The 20,035-nt window shown below is 38.6% G+C and overlaps 1 protein-coding gene across 2 annotated transcripts in view; it reads left to right on the top strand.

Moving 5' to 3' along the window:
- Positions 1 to 20,035, top strand: part of foxj3 (forkhead box J3) — a 104,705-nt gene that overhangs the window by 49,594 nt on the left and 35,076 nt on the right. For both annotated transcript variants that reach the window (XM_081358471.1, XM_081358470.1), the window contains exon 2: positions 1,273 to 1,708. In XM_081358471.1, coding sequence (XP_081214597.1) covers positions 1,388 to 1,708 — 321 coding nt within the window. In that variant the 5' untranslated portion in view covers positions 1,273 to 1,387. The remainder of the gene's footprint in view (positions 1 to 1,272; positions 1,709 to 20,035) is intronic.

Below are 20,035 nucleotides of genomic sequence, written 5' to 3'. Positions count from 1 at the left end.
AAAATCATGATTAGGCTATATATTTTACCAAATGCTTATTTGCCTTAGCTTTTATATGTTTTTGCTGCCGTCTGCCTGGCATTGCTTTTGGGATGCTTGATGGTTGCCTGTTTGTTGGAACATGCAGCAGTTTCAGTTTGTCGATGCAGTTTATTTCTGCAGTCTATGTGAAGATCAGATTGGATGCATGAAAAGCTGAGGAGTCCACTGTGCATTGATTTGATTTAATTTAATTAACAAGCGCCCAAAGGCGCTTATTTCCTGCATGTGAACGACGAGGATGCTAAATTTGAATTTTAAGTTTGCACTTCATACAGCTAGATCAGAGGTTCCCATACTAATGCAGGGAAAAATCTTTTAAATTAGAGGGTCATGACTCACCTTTATGGAAATGACACAATGATGAAAAAAAAGTGTCTGTCATAGAACTGGCCTCACAGACATCTCATTTATCAGATTTCAGAGGCTTGTGCTCGCTTTCCGCCATTCTAGAGGAATTTCAATGAGGGCGTCTCTTTCGGTTCCCGAGAGAACCGGGGAGGTATTTTTAAACTGAGGTTCGTCTGAATAACATCTGGGATATTCCCTCCCCTGGTGCCTTTTTTCCGTCGTGTTGTCATTTTCACGATAATAAGTTCTATAGAGTGTGGATGGGTTATGCCGTCTGACCGTCTACCTATGCGACGGGACGAGCCTCGCGCCATTTTAAACCGGAGGGGGCAGCGTGCCTAAAACACAAGGTTGTTTGTGGGTGTAGGGTGCAGCCGCAGACGGGAATAAGAGCCCGTGTCGCTCAGTGACGACAATTCTGAGGCCTGTTTACAACGCAGACGAGATGGTGAGGGGGAAGGGTAGAGGGAGATAGAAAGGGTTACGCTACCCTCAGGAGAATTGGAATTTCTTGTGAACCAATCCCCCATTTGGCTGGCAGTTGTGAAAACAATTCCGCAGCATTTACTCAGTTTGCGGCTCGGATTACTGTTGTGTGAGTCAGCTGCAGGGTGCAGGCCGGAGGTAGGAGGTGGGTCAGACGGCTTGGCCAGTCTGTTCAGCTCAGTGTTTTTTTTTTTTGGTTTGTCTGCAGATCAGCGTCTGTTCTGGAGCTTCTCTCCAAAGAGAAACGCTGCCTGTTTGAATGTGCTAATTAAAATGACATTGGTTCCAGCTGGAGTGGTTCTAACTATTGAAGTGTCGACGTGCTTCAGAAGCAATCACTCATATCTTGACAGTGTCGGGCAATATAATGATCCCCTCTCTTGCTCTTCTCCACAGGTTTCATTTTTGACTGACACCGACAAAAACAGTGATCTGAGGGAGCCCCTTCATTCTCACCGCACCGGATCGTCACCCCTCCTTCGTCGCAGCCGCCGACACTCAACCTGCCATCATGACGTCGGAGCTGGAGAGCAGCTTGACCTCCATGGACTGGTTGCCGCAGCTGACCATGCGGGCGGCCATTCAGAAAGCAGACGCCCAGAACACTCACGGGCCAGGCATGGCTAAGAAGAGCGCCCTGCTGGACCCCAACACCACACTGGACCAGGAAGAGGTGCAGCAGCACAAGGACGGCAAACCGCCGTACAGCTACGCCAGCCTCATCACGTTCGCCATCAACAGCTCGCCAAAGAAGAAAATGACACTGAGCGAGATCTACCAGTGGATCTGTGACAATTTCCCATATTACAGGGAAGCCGGCAGCGGGTGGAAGGTAAGGGGCGAAGTGCTGACTGTAAGCGTCCTTTAATTTGTCATTATTTGCTTTCTGCCCGTCAGAGACATTTGCATGCACATGAGTGACGTCCCTCCACATAAATTCAATCAGTGTACCAAATCAGCCCTGAATTTAGTCAGAGGAGACTGCCAAGGTTAATGTGTGAAATTATTCTCATTTCTTATGCTGTCAAGGCTTTTTTTTTTTCTGCCTTTCCTCGCCAAGGAACATTTAGAAAATATCAAAGCAACAGCCACGCTGCTATTTTGCAAAGCGCCATTCGGATATGTTTATGACCATTAATATTTGACACAGTATCTTGTCTCTCTAGACACAAGAAAATAAAGGCTCTTTTTGCAGACACAAGTGTGAGAAGGAAGTGTGTTGATATTCACCCAGCCAGATCCAGCCACACAAGCCATAGAAGAAAAAAAACTCCCTTTCATGGCTTGTATTATTGATGCCAGATGCCTTGATAGAAGTCCATTATGTTGGAGAGAGCCATTGCTGTGTCACCATCTCAAGGAGCATATGATATACAGAGATGAAGCCGTGCTGATTGCCTTTTAAAGAGCGGAGATGGAAATTGATATTAGAATGAGCTTTCCAATCAGTTGACATTTATTGGCAATAGAATTGGTAGCACAGCTTTATTGCAGACTGACAAGATGTATGTGGTTCATATCCGTGCGAGACGCGGCCCTGTTCGTGCTTGTGTGTGTGTGTGTCTATCTGTTGGTGAGCATATTTTTACACCCACCACCCTCTTTTGCTCTGCTATGAAACGGATATTGATGTCCATGTAGATACGAGAGCAACAGATGATTTTGCAAGTTTAAAAATCACCTTAAAATATTTTTATAGATGCAGTTTTTACTTGATAACTGTAATCAAAATGACAAATCAAACATGCAGCTTTATAAACTCCCACCCCTATTGTTATCTGTGAATTATAGAGCTTTAGAGTTTCTGCTTATTTATCAATCCTATTTCTTAAAGTTTTCTCTCCTCCAGGAGCCTAATGAAATGTTTTTTTTCCCCTTCAAAAGATTTGTTTGCAGATATCTTGGGTGAGTTTGAGGGTCAGTGTGGTGCTTTTATTCGTTAAAGACTAACCTTTTTATTCTCTTGCTAGAAACGTGCTCACACTTTGTCCGTGGTACCTGGAAAGATGGCTCTAATTTAATGCATTTTGGACAGACATAACAAATGGATTTCTGCGGTTTTCACTGAAATCGCTGTACAAGGTTGCTGCCCTGACACGTTTACCGGGAGACGGCTTTCCATTTTCCTGGAATGTAGCCTTTTTTCAAAAGCCTTGTGGAAAGAGGCGACACACTGCTGTTGTCAGTGATGGCCGTTAATTGCCACATTCCATCTCTATATCATGTATTGTTACAGCTATTATATTAAAGATCTAGCAGCCTAACAATTTACAAAAGGCCAAATATACATTCTGTAGTGTGTTGTCATTCATTTGTTTATACGAAGGCTAAGTTAGATAATTGAAGGTGGTTTTGTTTCTTTTTTTTTAATTTATAAATCTATAGGTTGAAGATACAGCTGAAATCAAATGCCGGCCAGTCTCTGAAAGTGCTATGTTGCTGTCCTACTATGTGATGTGTAAAATGGCTTTCAGGATATTGCAGCAGAAACGCATCTCCTAGGCGGAAGAGTGTGTACTGATGGGAAAACGGATCTATGGAGTTGGTGTTAAGAATTGTATAACAGCAATACGAGTGTTGCTTTTAATAGGCAGGAGAGCATGAATCTCACTCCGACCGCCATCGACTATTATTTTAGAGAGATCCTTTGTCTCTGAAGTGCACGCTGCTATATTTGTGAGTTTCCACATATACAGAGTGTGGCTGGGGTGAATGTAGGTCTGTGTGCAGTCATCGCCCTCCATCTCTCCACAACCCCCCTGAGATGTCGGCAGCAGGAATTTACGACCCAGCGCACGCACACGTCTGTTCTCTATGATAATTCTAGCTGTGCCGGAGAGATGAGACTGGGCTAATCCAGGCGGCGGCAACTCATTTAGTCATCTCAATAGAACTCCATTAGCCACCACTTTTAAGAAAGATCAATAAGTGCTGTCAATAAGAATAGATAATTCATCAAGGTCAAAAAATATGCAGTATTAGGGGAGACAGATATGCAGTTTGAGATTAATTTTACCACATGCAGTTACTGTAGAGTAGGATTGTAACCAATTAACTTTTTTCTGTGGCTGGTAAAAAAAAATTCAAGCCACTTGTTTTTTTTTTTCCTAGCCATCTGTGTATGTTCTTTTTTTTTTTTTTTTTTTTTTCAATTCAAATATATAAAATAAATTGAACAGATTATTTCTATTCTATAAGAACTTTTCAATTTTGTATTTACTCTGTCTTTGGCTTTATAAGTGGACATTTTTGTATTTTATAAGTTATAGCAGTGTGCAGGATGACTTCTCTTATACACTACCAGTTAAACGGTTGGGGTCAGTGAGATATTCTTTACAAAGAAATTAATAATTTTATTTTGTAATAATTAGGGCTGCCCCCAAATATTCGACTTAATGTTAGTTGACTAGAAGAGGCTTAGTTGACCAAAATTGTATTAGTCATTTAGTCCCAGAAAAATAAAAAAAACCTTGCGAAGTCAGGCAGTCTGTGAGGGACAGATCGTTAATGGCGGGTCCTTGTGGTATGTCGTTCAGGAAATCCAAATGTTCGCCTATTGTCCATCGACCACAAATTTGGGTTATCATTTGAAACATGTAAGTTGCAACTTTACATGGCTGCTCGCTCTAACGTTAAGCTTTATGTGTGCGCTTAAGCATGGAATAGGCTATACAATGCCTATATTAAACGCTCATTATGGTTTAGTATTCTCCTCAGTATATATATATATATATATATATATATATATATATATACACACGGCTTTCTATTAAACCTTTGACAAGTCCGATTACAGCGAACATTAAAATCTGCGTTTACTCTGTCCCTGAACCAGAGAGAGCAGTTTTAATGTATAGGTATGAAACGTCTTTTCAATAACACATTATCATCATTTCCATGTTACAAATGTTCAAATTATATCAGAAGTACTTGGATCAAAGTTTATAGCTTGGATCTAAACACTTATGTATGTCTACGGTAGCGATAAAAATAAATTGACACATCAAATATGAAGTGGTTCAAATTCTGGATAAAGCACATAAGGGTCCAGAGTCATTTTCCTGGCACGCAAGAGCTTGCTAGTAGCCTGTACTTTGAGTTTCGATACATTTTTGTGACGCGCTCCACTAACTTCACGTGAAGAAAACCATGATGGCAGAAAGCGACATCCTGTTTGTTTTCTTTATTTTACAAAAGCACAATGTTTTGTTTTATTGTGAGTAGTGTACACAAAATTAGACTCTTAACAGTTTTGAATGATGTCTTGCTCTTAATTCTAGAATTATGTCTGACCCTAATTTATGCCTTTAATTACGGAGTATTTTCCGCTGACATAATGAGACAAAATCATTTGGCATTGTGCGGATATATGTTGTGGAAGTCTAACTACTTCAGTCCAGTGATGAAAAATGTGTGTCCAGGAAATGGGAAGCCTCAGGTGCCGCTTCACTCACTGTCTCCTCATGGAAAGGTAAATTCAACTCAGATGTAGATGCCACTTTTTCTCCTCCCCGCTCATCTTTCTGTGATATCTTTAAAAAGCATAGTATAACATTTGTGCATCTGCTATTGTCACCACATCAATGAACTCTCACTGGTAAAGAAAACTAATCTCTGTAAGTTTTTTTTTATTATTCTATTTATTTTGTACTTTTATAACACACAAGATGCTTTTCAGTTTTGTAGCTGATTGTGACCCAATACCTTTTTTTATCAGCCCTCCAAAAAATATGACCTATGCAAGAGTGCTTTCTGTTTTATTAGTATTATTATTATTAGTAGTATTATAGTATTTATATGCAGGTATGATTATACATAAATCACAATCCCACAGTGGTTTGTATTAAAGATCAAATTCTTGTATATGATTTGAATGAAACAATCCAGTATTGCTGCCTTGGAGCAGCAGGGTGGTGTTCAATTTTGTAGCCACTACACAAGATATTGCTTAGACTGTCACCACTAGAAGTAATCCTCCATCCCTATTGAAAGCTCTTATGTAATACACTCGTCTTTGTCCGGTTCTCATAATTCCAAGTTATCTGCATGGAAGCTACCATGGAAGTGTAAAGAGTGAAAGAGCAAATTAGATTTAATTTGACATCTGTCGGGTTGAGAGGCTCACTGTTCCCCGTCAAACCCACTTGTCACTGATGAGGTGTTTAATTCTGTCAAGATGCTTAGCACCCAGTCACCCTCTGAGTCTCTACATTTGACACCAAAAACTGTCTCTGGTTAAAGCGAAAGCCATCGCAACCCACCTGATCCGAGCGTTCCAGCATCCTCATCTCGTTTGACCTCAGAGCACTTATATAGAAGCTGTAACGGAATGCAACCAGGCTAAACCTCAGTTTAAAAGCATTAAATGTATGGATGTTGGAGGATTATGGAAGACCCAAGCCATGCGAAAGCTCTTGTTATCCGCCGAGAATTTTCAATCTCTGTTTACACAACAGGTTTGTAATCCAGCCACAGAGCAGGCCGTAATCTGATCAGGCACTCTGAAAACGTGCGGCGCTAGCAGATGTGACAGCGCGGCCTGCTTATGATGGCTTTGCCACGGCTGCTGCTTTTTAGAATACACAATGCGGTTCTGGCATTTTCTCGCCTAATTGCTCCCTTATGATTTACCAGTAGTGCTTCGGGAAGGCCGGGTGGCTTTTCAGGTCATCGCTTTACCCGCTTTTGAACCCTGAGTCTGAATCTCAATGTGCAGGAGACTGCTCGTCTGAAACGCCGCCGAAAATCCAGAGTAGTTCTCGCATCTTAACCAGTTTAAATATGCTCAATGTTTGTTCTTGAATCTCTGCTGTCGCTACCGGCATGATATTCTCCCATTTCAACACCTGCATGCAGGCGAAAAAGTGTGCAAATGCATAATTCCTCACAAACGGCGTAGCCGTTGACACTCCAAAGCTGTTTCGGCCTGCAAAAATGGATAAATGCAATAGGCGAGTTTGAGTCTTGCCCTGTTTAAAACCGCTGTTGGCACTTGTGGAGTGTCCGAACCTTCCTCTTTGATCTCATTATGAAATGCAAATGCTCACCAACCTAAACAGATCAAAGGTTGCACCCACTGCTGGGCAGCCGACATAATAATGGAAGCCAGGGGCAATTGACCGTTTTTTTCCCCTAATAAGTGATTTGGGGGACTGCTTCACCACCCCAGGGCGTTATTTACTTGCAAGCCGGGAACACTATCTCTTAAGTAACTAAACAGCCCAAATCCCAGCTCCCCTTGCTTTTATTTAAATGTGGAAGCACAGGTATTGCACTCGTCCTATCTCTCGACTCAGGCTTGGTATGCAGGGTTTGGAATATTAAGATGTAAAATTGCTTCAGCGCACTCTGATTTTCAGTTTAATCCTCTAGCCAGGATCATTACGTGGTCGGGCATTTCATTTTTAAACGGCTTCCTGATTTGTTTTTTTTCTTTCCTAGACTTCTTTTTTCTAAAAATACAGTCACCTTTAGTGCATCAGATTTGATCATCTAATGTGCAATTATTGGTCCTGTGTTGTTGCATACATTTAGTACGCAGCCTTTTTCTATCTCTCTGCGTTTTTAATTGTGGTAGCAGCAGAAGTGGCTGTGTCGGTGGTGGGAGTGGTGGTGAATCATGCCTTAGCCAGTTTGATCCTGCTGTTTGTCTGGCTCTCGTGTCAGGAAGCTCCCGCCTGGCCGCCCGCCTACCAGCCTCACCTTGCCCCATCCCACTCGTACCCCGCCGCTCACTCAGAGTAGGTGGGCAGAAAGCGTAGCGGCTCACCAGGTGGAGCTGGCAGAGAGGGCACTCGCTACACCTCGCAAAGCACAGAGTTGACTTTGGCAAAGCTTGTGGAAGAGATTGACGTCTTGAAGCATTTTATCCAGTTGTGCTGTAACCAGTCATGATCTATTCTTTGTCTTTAAAAAGGGAATGTACTACTTTTGACTACTTCAGTACTCGGCAGGTAGATCAAACGACTAGTTAAATATTCTAGGGAGAGATTGTCATTCTCTGTACACTACCGTTCAAACATTTGGGGTTATTCAGATTGTTTTAATGGTTAAAGTTTCTTATTTTAAGTGTTTCTAAGGCTGCTTTTTCTTTGATCAAAACTGTAATATTGTGAAATATTGTTAATGTAAAATAACTGTTTCCTATTTTAATTTAGAAAAAATGCAGTTTATTCATAATGGCAAAGCTGTAGCCTGGATGCCAGCCGAACTTAGCCCCACCCACAAAATTTGAGGTCAGGAAGTTCGGTCAGGACTTGATCCGTTGTGGAGCAACTATGCTCGAACCAGAGCTGTTCTGACCAATCAAATTGTCAGGGCGGGCTTTATACGATGATTGACAGATGATCAACAGTAACGTAATCATCCACGTCACCAAAGAGCGCTTGGGTTGCGATAAGATTTGTTTGCTGTATTTTCGAGTTCTAATCCTAAAAGGAGAACTTGTTTGTATATGCATTCACATTTTACTATATCTCTCAAAAATATAAATATTATAAAAAATATTAAAAATAAATAAAAATATTATCTCATCTTCTACTACTTCCAGTGTGCGTGCAGTTGAGTCACTTGCTCTGATTGGTTGTAGGTCTATCCAATTGAGTGCGGAGGCATTTTCTTTCCTGGTTCGGTTGAAATACACCCCCATAATCACAGCCCAATGGAGCAGTATCAGACTCATATTCTGACTAGTATGACGACGTCAGTCATTACTCCAGTCTTACATGATCCTTCAGAAATCATTTTAACTCTATACTATGCTGATTTTCAGACTTTTTTGTTTTTACTATAGGGTACAACTACAATACAACTGTTGTTTGTGTGTTGCTTTTGGATTGCTTCGATGTTATTATATTGTTATTTTTCATCTATTAAAAATTCTAATTTATTTGCTTGTCATTTAAAACGTTTTCCCATACTCCAAAAAAAAAAAAAACGCCCCGTTGTGATTGCAGTTGCTTGTGGTTGCTGCTCTGACCAGACCATTATTCAAAAACAATAATCAAGTTGCGCTATTGTTTTCATGATCAGTAACTGCTGTTACTTTTGAGTTGTCGTGTCCATGCTTTATTTTAAAAGTACAATACAAATATATATTGTGAGTAAGCGTTTACAGACAGCAAGAAGCCAATGATCCCTACTGTCCATGTAGGTTTATACTTCACTCACTAAACATCAATCATTTGTCCTTCATTGATTGATTTAACCCAATCTGCAGTGATAATGAGACTTGTTACACAGTCAATACCTGACATGGAACATTTAATCCTGGGTGAACTGTGAATGTCGGCCTCTTTAGCTTTTCTTATTGCTTGTAAAATAGCAGCCACCTTTCCATCAGACACTTAGGGGTTAAAAACAGATGAAGATTTTGAACTGCTTTGTTTTATAGCTAAAAATACGGTAAGTTAATAAGCTTTGTGCTCTTTTTTTTATTATGTATCCACTGCTTTGTTGGGCATGCTTTATTTTGAATATAGTCACAGCTGAAGGGGTTGCTTGTCCTCTCGTACCTTATTGCTCAACTTCCTGTTTTCATATTTCCGTCTACGTACGTTTTCCCTCCTCCCCCGCAGAAGTTAATTGCCATCTTCTGCTTAAGATACTTGTTTTTGCTTTTCTCTGTAAACCACTTTATAAATAAATAAAAAATCTTCAGCACGGTTATCATGCCAACCTTTAAACAAGTCAGCAGCTTCCCTCATTCTGCCGAGGATGCCCGGCTCTTTATTAATTGAGGCTGGGATGACCTGAACATGGCCTCTCGTCGCTGCTGTGATTTGGCCCCAAGAGAGAGGCGCTGAGCCATGATGAATTTGCACATGCTATAAATAGAGTCTGGTCCTTGGAATCCGCCTTTAACACAGAATCTACTCTCTGAAATCTGCTTAAGCTGGAGTTGGACGGTCTGTCGCTGCCGCAGGCATTATACAAAGAAGAAAAAAATGAAATTGTAATTTTCATAAATGGTTGTGCAGTTCACTTTGAAAAAGATTTTCTTCGTCTCAGATTTTTAATGAATTGTGTGTCATGGATTCTCCTCTTCTAGGCCTCCTGGTCATTGTTTTGAAATAATGAATTGTCTATAATTAAAGTAATCCGGTGTTCCTATAGAACTGTTATTCGGTGGAAATGCAGATATTTCACATTTCAGATGTTATAGAGTCAGTGACAATAATGCTTATTTTTGTATTTATTAAATTGTTCAAATATATATTAATGCAATTCTTACATAGTGACTCACACACACCTCTTCTGAGACTAGTATGTATTCAATTTTGTTTTTATATAAAGTTAGTAGAACTTGACAATTAGTTTTATTTTTGAATAACTATACCTAGCTCTCGCCATGAACATAGCCATAAAAGCTGGAATGGCGTTAAAGGAAAGAAAAATATTAAATTAATAAATTTCCACATTAAACTACAATTTAATCTTTTTTTTTTTTTTTTTTTTTTTTTTTTTTTTCCATTATCATGGAAACTCTTATATATCACTGTCACTATATCCTCTGTCTTTCTGTCTACTCGTATTTGTGAATGAGGAGAGAAAATGTTTGTTAATAGTATGAAGACTCAGTGTAATGGGAGATTGAGGTAACTGGCATAGAAGTTTGCGTGAGGAACACCTCTTCCAGAATACTAGCAAATGCACCACAGTCATACAAAATAGCACTTGTGTTTTGATGTAATTATCCATAAGTTACTCGGTTACTTTCTCTTTAGCAAACCTTACCCTTCTTGTCAAGTCTTTTTTTGAAGACGCAAATTTAAAGATCAAGAAGGCCTGCCAAGGCATTACCAGTACAATGCTGAGTTTTAACAATAGGAAATGTGCCATGGCAGAAATGTTTCATCTCATTTTATGCCCATCTGACATGGTTTTAGCAGGCAGGAGCTGCAGACAGAGTGGCACCGTGTGTGTGGTGTCACTGAGGATATGGCACACTGCCCAGGGACTTCACATAGAGCTTCCACATCGAAAATGTCATTGAGCTCCATGCTTTTACTATCTGGGTTTTGGGTGACTTTGGTTTGTCTGTGCTGGTAGCTGGGAAGGCCACGACTTTGAGGTCTAATGAGTTAGACCGGGCTTTTTTGATCCTGTGCCCTCTTTGACTTAAATTCCCGCTAGGAAACAGCAGAAATTACAAGATCTCTGCTTCAAAGCAATACGTGTCTTTTGGATTATTTATTTTATTTTTGCCAGAAACCCAATTTCTATAATCATCTCGAGATTAGAAAATTCATTTCACATGCCTGGTATCATCATTAGTTTGTCACTACAGTATTTGTGTATCCACAGGCACTATGTCCTTACAGAATTTACCCTTTACTCAGGAGAATGACACTGCCTCCTAGCAGTGGAGCACCACCAGTGATGGATGAGATGCCAGGAATCAACGCTGTCTTCCTGTCCCACAGCCATTGACAGGCAAAGCTCCAGCATCTTTGCATCACTCTGTATAATCGCAGGTCATAGCAGCCATGGATATGACACATCAATTCCTCACTCATGATTGCCTATTTATCAGTGTCAGTTCTCTCAATACACTTTTTCCATCCTAATTTATTGAAGAAAGCTTTAGGGTGCACATACAGCAGCCCCAAAATTTTTTGGACACTGAAGTCATAATGAATGTATGTGATTGCATTAGATAACAAATCAAATCACGCTTTACAAGTAAAGCATTTCGAAAAGAAGTCCGTTTTAAATTGAAATTTTAAAGTGTAGATGTGTTGTTCATAATTAAAACAATCGAGCCCTTTCTGTTTGTCTAACATAAATATAAGATGCAATAGTTAATGTGATGAACTACACCTGTGTTACTCTGATAGATCACCTGTGTGAATGTGAAGGAAAAAGACTTAAAACAAAAGTTAAAAATTACCTTGGGCCAGTGTCAGAAATTATTATTTTTTTATTATTATTATTATTATTATTATTATTATTATAATAATTTATTTATGTTTTTCCCCCTTATATTTTCCCTACATTGTCTGCAGAGGTACTAGACCTCCACTAGTTAGACCAATAGAATTACAATATATTGCAGCACATCATCCTTTATTCACAGGTGCTACTTAGTTTGATATTTTATCAAATGGCAGTGATATACAGTCCTTTTTAAGCGTGTTTTAAGTGTCCAAAATACTTTTCATGGCCCTGAAAAGTCTTAATGAGATATACAGCCCGAGTCTGTACGCAGTCGTCTTTCTTTTCAAGGTGAAGTGGGCTGCAGTGGATTGAGTCTGGTCAGCAAGCAGAAGAGAGAGACGGGCAGAACTACTGCTGCTGGTTGCCGCCTCCTCTAGCCTCTGTCCTCCTTATGGCTGCAGGGCCACAACCTCTCATTGCCAACTAATTGCCTCTGAATTAGACAATTAATGTGGCCTTGTAGAGGGCTAGAGTGTCTGACTGGAGGGACTGCAGTGAGCAGAAGGGTACCCGGCCTTTCCTCACCTCTGCAATGTATTATTTATGGGTCGTTGTGCTTGACAGTTTTACATTAACTTTGCTAATGGACTCTATAGGAGGGTTGTGACTTTTGGATCTGTGTTAAGTTGAATTAAAATGGGAAACTTGAGTATTTTTTGCCCCTTTCTTTGTCAAACCACAAAGAATCTGCTGTTTTGTTTTCTAGACTTCAGTTTAAAGGAGAACGTTGCCTGAAGGGAAAGTCGGTGTACGAGCTTCAGATGGATAAAGGTGTAAAAGACGGGTCCCTGTCCACCTTTGGCACCCTCTTCGGCGTGTCGGCTCTGCGTTCTGTTGATTGATTGACTGCCTCTGTTGTGTGAGGGATTCTTGTGTCAGTCCGCAGTTATAGATGAATGCTGAGTTTCCCTTGGTTTGCCAAAACAGCCTCTCCGAATTCCGAAGGTTTTTTTTGCTCTTTCTTGAAAGCGTGCAGTGCCGTCTCACCACTGTCAGACCCTCAAGCAGATCGATTTTGTTTTCAAAGAGCCTAATTGTCAGCATTGACTTGAACAGTTGTATTCCGTCGATCTGATCATGCTGATTGGAGGCCACTAGCGCAGTGAAGTGTTCACATAACAGCCCATCTTACAGTAGTGTGGAGAGATCATGCTGCATTGTGCATATGGGAACTGGATTGTCACCTCTACTCCCCTCATTAGCTCCATTGGCTGTAATAGTGGTTATTGACTGGATGGAGCTTTAAGCACCTGTAATATTAATGGCGACTCTCACAGCTGCGATGGATGAGTGCTGCGTTTGCTAGTGGTGCTGAGGACTCTCTTCTGTCGCTGCTTCATCAGCCACTTGTGCACGGCGGCCGTTCCAAACTCTGGGTTTGCTGGTGACCCTTAAATGTTCAGGCCTGCTCCCATTTTGTTAGCTTTTAAATGTAATAGTCTAAAGCACCAGTGATTTTTTTTTTTTTTTTTTTTGGGACATTTGGAGCATACTAAAGGTGGAGGTAAAATAAGATGCGTTGTGGTATTGCAATACATTTTTTGCAGTATGTAATTGGCAATTATCTCAAAATATAATTTCTTTCTGGTTTTGACCCTTTATAATAATGTATGATGAAAGGCACATTGAGCATACTGATCTAAACAGAAACTTGAACAGTCACACAACTTTTCTTTTCTTTTTTCTTTTTATTTTGTTAAGTTATATACAGCGCGCCACCGCATTTCTGTGTGCAATTGAAGAGTGAGCGCAACGAGCACTGTATGTAACGTCTGACAGGAAAGTTCCTTTATTTGAGGTGAGAGACTTTATTCTGTAACAAGTTATGAAACTAATGATAGAATGTTTTTCGTTTTTTCTCATGCATTTGACAGAAGTGTCATCAGCTTTCATGCACGTCTTTCAAAATAAAAGTCTCGCATCAGAAAAACTGATCTTTGAAGACTGAAAACTTTCTTTGACTGCACACTCCGACACCCACTCAGAACGGTCTTGCAACCCACCAGTTGAGAAACACTGTTCTAGTACACCCCAAAAACAAAATCAAGACACCGTAAAAGGACATCATAGGACCCCTTTAAGCAGCACAACCGTTTTAAACAATAATAATTTGAATAGGTTTCTGAAGGATCATGTGACACTGAAGACTGGAGTAATGGCTGCTGAAAATTCAGCTTTGCCATTACAGGAATAAATTACATTTTAAAAATAGAAAAATAGAAAACAGTTATTTAAAGTTGTTATAATATTACTCAGTATTACGTTTTTTACTGTATATTTGATCAAATAAATGCAGCTGTGGTGAGCACAAAAGACTTTTCAAAACCATATAAAAATCGTATCAATCCCAAAGTTTTGAATGGTAGTCTATAAAAGTCGATATGGCAACACAAATTTACAGTGCAGTGTCTGAATTTATTATATTTTTAAGAACTATCAAGATATTTAGGTAAAAAGCAATACTTAGGCTTTTTTTTCTTTAAGCAAATTTATTTATTTATTTGCTCTATAACAGGCCAAATTGGCCTTGAACAAAAATATCTGTAACCATTTGAGAGGCAACCACTGCATTTTAATAATGATACAAACAAAAATGCTAAACTCATGTAACATGAACAGTTGTTTTTTATTTAAATTAGAATGGTCTGACTTTAGCTTTGTGGCATTATGCTACATAAAACATAAACAGCAGATGGACTGAATGAAAATGCAAATTCACTCTCTGACAGAAGATGGCGCTTATGAAACAGCAGTGATATAGTATTTCCTTGGTTACCACTGTAAACAAAACAACGCTGTGCTTCTAAACACTAGTTTATTAGGCATTATACGGAGGTGAGAGGGAAAGAAAAAGCCATCAAAACTTTTCTGAATAGTCAGTTCGCTTCCAAGATAAATTCATATACATCCCCTTCCCCCAATTCAATTTTTATATATTTTAATTTCAATATTTAGAGGATCGCGAACAGTAAGCATGCTGTGCCTGTCTTCAGCGTGTCCCGTCTCCAGCCTGTGTAAATGTTCTGTTTACAGACTTAGTCATATTTCCACACAAATTACATTTTGGGAAATTATTTCAGTGCAGTTTGTGTGCAAGATCAGCCAAAATGCAACCATCCTGTTCTGATTGATGGCCGGTCGACTGGTGCATCTCAGTAACATACAGTGTTTAAAAACAATATCTTTGGTTAGACCAAAAGTTGTTGAAGAATCAGGTTTCAAATCCTAAGAAGCTCAGTACATATTGCATCTTGACACCGGTCTTATGATAATGTTGTATTATGGATTTCCAGAACCTGGAGGTTCTTACAGCCAGCTAGATATAAGTCCTCAGACTCTGCATGCATAAACAATTTGAATATGATTTTTAATAAACTGACCTCCTACCTGCAGCTACATATTTAAGTCTTCCCTCTGGTGAATCTCCAAATGTACATCACAACATGGACCCAAACCAAAATTAGTCTCACGGATCTAATTTCGGCACAGGATTGCGGGTATTGAACATAATTTCAATCATTCCCGCAGGTCTCATGCTTGTCATGCGGGAAATTCCCGCATTTGTTCACTTTAGAATGTAGGTTGTTTAAGTAAATTAATCAACACAGATTATAAGATCAAATCAGTCATTTTAAAACGTTCTGCAAGACGTAATTTCACAAACAGCTTGAGTGATTCAGCGGCGCCGCGTCTTCTCTCTCACTTTTAAAATGCGCTTAACATAACATTGCATCTGCGCAAGGCAAGCGTCAAGCGCACTGCAGACGCACTGTGACTTTTGCGTTTCGAAACGGGAGTTGGGGCAGTTGACGGAATTGTTACTTGCACAATCGGGCCAGTGTTGCATTGTCTCTAAAGTTAATCATCTGCACGTCTTTTTTTAAGTCTTACCAAATTAAACGTTCAAAGGATTTTTAAAACCATTTATGAGCAAAAATTTTGGTGATTATAAATGTACAAATTATTTTATAATTTCAAAATGTATATTTAATAATAATATAAAAATGTAATTCCCTCCATTTTCTAAAACGAATAGCCTGTCGGCATTGGAATTTGTTTTCTGATGTTAATTTTCAAATAGTTTGACACCTGATAATTAATTTCGTTTATTAGGGAAATTCGTAAAATATTGATGCGAAAACAAACTGGCACGTATAGATTTTCAACAATTACTTAGATTTTACTCATGATTTATGCATGTGTGTTTACATTTTGATGCTGTAACAAAACAAAAACAGATAGTTTTGAATGTAATGTAATTGAGTTTATAGAAAGAGCAGATTTTTGTATTAGTTTTCCGCATATTTGTTATGCATGTAAACTGTAAAATGTGTATAGCTGACCTTCAGGAAATTAAATTGTGATTCTTGAATTATATTAAGTTATGTCTTATGGTGAGAGGAAAGTGTTATTTACTTGTTACATATAAAATTATATATATAGTCTCTTTATTTAAAACATTAGAACATAGTAAACAAACCTTAAAATACCACAAATTGACTCCTGTTTGGATGGTCTGCTCACTAACTGCTTGCAGTTTTTTAATGCTGTTTGAAGCTAACCACAAACCCATTTTTTCCCCCCTAGCATTAATATCTGCACTCTGCCCAACTGTCTTCTCATTTTCTTCCTCGTAGCCCTGATTATAAAGCGACATCTCCCACGCAACTCCTTAACCCTGTGTTTTATCTGTTGGCATGGACCTAAATTATAACATTTAAATGATTTTCCTTTCCACCAATCCGCGTGGCACAAAACCACGGGATGAGACATGAGGAAATATGCCGGCTCTACCTTCTGCTTCTATAATAGTCGAGAAGAATGCACAAGTATTTTAAACTCAGTATGCTCAGTATCTTTCACTTCACTGTTCACTCTCAGACAAATGCTGTTTTTTCCCCCTTGTCTCTGTCTGACTGCAGTTTTGAGGCAGTGCTGAATAAGGCCCAAAGTGCCATTGTCGGTGGCTGTTGCAGGATGCCGCTCTGAGCCGGCTGATAATTAAGAGGAGGGCCTGACAAATGGCTCTCATCAGATCGCTCATCTGGAACTGAGAGCACACGAAGGCTTTCAGAGAGGATAAACCGGGAGACGTGTCTTTGCTTTGCAATCTTTCATAACCTTCTGTGGCTCCTCAGAGAAGAGCAGAGCAGAGCAAAGAGCTCTCTCTTTAAAAACTCAACAGCTATGCCACACATAAGTGCCAAGTTCTCCCTCTGCCTCGTTGAGATATTCCTGATTTTTACTGGACTAATACACAATGGCTTTTATGTTTTATACCTCCACCTGTTTGGGGTTACCAGATTACTCACTAATTTGGAAATGTTTTCATTTTGGTGCAAAATTGTTTTGGGCTTTTGATTGATAGATATTTCTCTCCTCTTTTTCTGGCATTGCTTTTTTATTTTTTTTTATGCATCATTTGCAGTTTCTGTTGGTAAAATACTAAATTGCTATAATAATGCAAAAACAAGACAGATGTCGGTCTATGTATTATAAAGACATTTACATTATGTACATGTAACTTGCCTCAGAACCTGAGATGTTTACAGCAAAGGACATTTTTTACAGTGATGGGAAACGAGAATGCACATGGGTTATTGCTGTTTGTTAGCAGGTAATGTCACTGAGGGGTTTAGCTTATTATTTACAATGCTATTCAAAAGTTTGAGGTTTAATGTTTTTGAAAGAAGAATCTAATGCTCACCAAGCCTGCAATTATTTGATCACACAGTAATATTGTTATATTTAAAATAATCATTGTAATATATTTTAAAATGTAATTCCTGTGCTGAGCTTTTCAGGATCATTATTCCAGTCTTCAGTGTCACATGATCCTTCACATTCTTATATACTGATTTGGAGCTCACGTTACATTTCTTATTATTATCAATATTGAAAATATTTGTGGTGCTTAGTGTTTTTGTGGAAACCGTGATAGATACGTTATACAAAAGAGCAACATTTATTTGAAATAGAAATCTTTTGTAACATTTTAACTGTCTTTACTGTAATTAATTTAATGCATCGTTGCTGAATAAAAGTATTGATTTTTTTTTTTTTTGAAAATCCTTTCCGATCCCAAACTTTTGAACAGTAGTACACATGTGTAAGTTGTATTTTTAACATGCATTTTAGTCTGGGAACTGGGGTAAATCTGCCAAGCCCCATGCTTTAATCTCTAATTTCTCTGAAATTTGCTTTTTCATTTCTAATCTGCTGAAGTAATAAATGAGATATATTATATTATATTATATTATATTATATTATATTATATTATATTATATTATATTATATTATATTATATTATATTATATTATATTATATTATATTATATTATATTATATTATATTATATTGTCTTAGCGACCATTTTCCTTAAAGTCAACATGAAGTAAAAAATATTTGCTTTGCATTCTTAATGCTTATTCTTGGCATCACGGTCATATAAATATTTTGTGTGTGTGTGTGTCCAACCACCTTGCTACATTCTGGTGTGTAACGCCCACTTTTCACAATCCAGTCTATTCCCAAATTCCACCCATATTTTATTTCTCATTGAATATCTGGTTTGCATAATGTAGGAAATGCATCTCATAATGGGTTTTTAATGTGATAGTTTCAATATAATGCATCTATCTGTAGTTTACGTAGGACAACATGTTTCTTTGTTTTGTCTACCAATAACTATAGAGCACAGAAGACCTCAGTCAAGCTAAACCTCTGAATATCTTCTCTCTAAACCAGAGACATTGAGCAAGGCAGGATTCAGTTGAATTTGTCATTCTTCAAGGTTGTTAGAAAATTAAGAAAATTCTTTTTGTTGAGCTCTCAGCTCTGAATTATGAACATGCCTTGCTAAAAGTGCAGCTTTACAGAACATTAATTAAACTCCAGACAAGTGTCTTTTCATGAGTTTTTGACCTTTTAGTCAAAATTACATCAGTGAATTTCTCCCCAAAACATTTTAAACCCTTTAACGGTTGCTGTTTTAAATTGGACTCTGTACTGTTAAACTAAGGTAAGTACTGCAGCCTTGAACACATGTAGAAAACAATACAGAGGGTTTTGAAATCTCCAGAGAGAGGTCAGGTCGGGTCTTGAAGCTCTCTTTGCTTTAAAACCACCATGGGAGACAAAGCCAGCCTAATTTGGGAAGAAAATCTGAATGAATAGTCATCCTTTGTATCTTTTTGAACCCTGGTCTCACAGTTGTGTGTGTGTGTGTGTGTGTATTTCTATTGAAAAATTTGCAAAGCCTTGCAAAGTGTTTGACACAGCTACACTCTAATGTAGAGGAGGAAGTCCATTTGGAAGACTTTCATTGCCACTTTCAACTCTTCTTAAATAAGAGGATCATGCAGCCAGACTCTCAAGATGCTTAAAGAGGTTATTAAGGTATTTATTTATTCCATCAACACTCCTGTGTCTTTCAAATAAATAAAGAGACTTACACTTGATATTTGACACAGTCACAGGCTCTGTCCTCAAGGTCTCCTCAGATGGATTTTTTTTACTAATTTGGTCAAGATGAGAAAAATATTCCCAAAAAGAGCCAGTGCCATCATCTGCATGCATTTTCTAGTATCTGTTCAGGGCTCACTTACCACGGTACTCATGTATTATTAGTCTTATAAATTAACATACTTTACATGAAAGATGGGTTTAATTTAAACTCTGAATTAGTCAGTCCCCCAAGGTGTTATATTACTTTGTACAGCATCTGCAAATTTTAATTATCGCAATACTTCACTGAGTACACCGCACACGGCATTACATCACACCGATATTGACCGCACCGCTTCTCGACTTGTTCTTATAGTGAGCTATTCAGATCTCAGTGTAATGGGGCTCTTTGTTTATTGTGGTTTTCACCTTGGCATTCATTTTTGCTGCAGCTAGCAAAATCTTCATGTTTTATTAAAACGACTTATAAGCGAGTAAAGATCAGAGAACGAATGGTCTTTAAAAATGTTGCATGCCAACACACTGCTACTAGATGCCAAGAGAAAAGAGATCAAATACCTTTGAAGTCCTTGAAAAAGAAAGTTGAGAAATCGTTAAACTAGTCGTCCACTGCTGCTCGAATGTGGGTTGTTTGTCTTGAAGCTGAAGTTAGAAATGCCGTTTTTCTCTGCTTTGGTGTGTGTTTCCTCATGTGATTGCCAGCCATTTATATAATAAATAACTTGTATTTTCATAAAACGGATATATAGTGAATA

Source organism: Scardinius erythrophthalmus (genome assembly GCF_964197995.2).
Source record: "Scardinius erythrophthalmus genome assembly, chromosome: 25".
Taxonomy (NCBI): Eukaryota; Metazoa; Chordata; class Actinopteri; order Cypriniformes; family Leuciscidae; genus Scardinius; species Scardinius erythrophthalmus.
The sequence above is the reverse complement of the archived record's forward strand: the minus strand, read 5'-3'. Positions and strand labels throughout refer to the sequence as shown.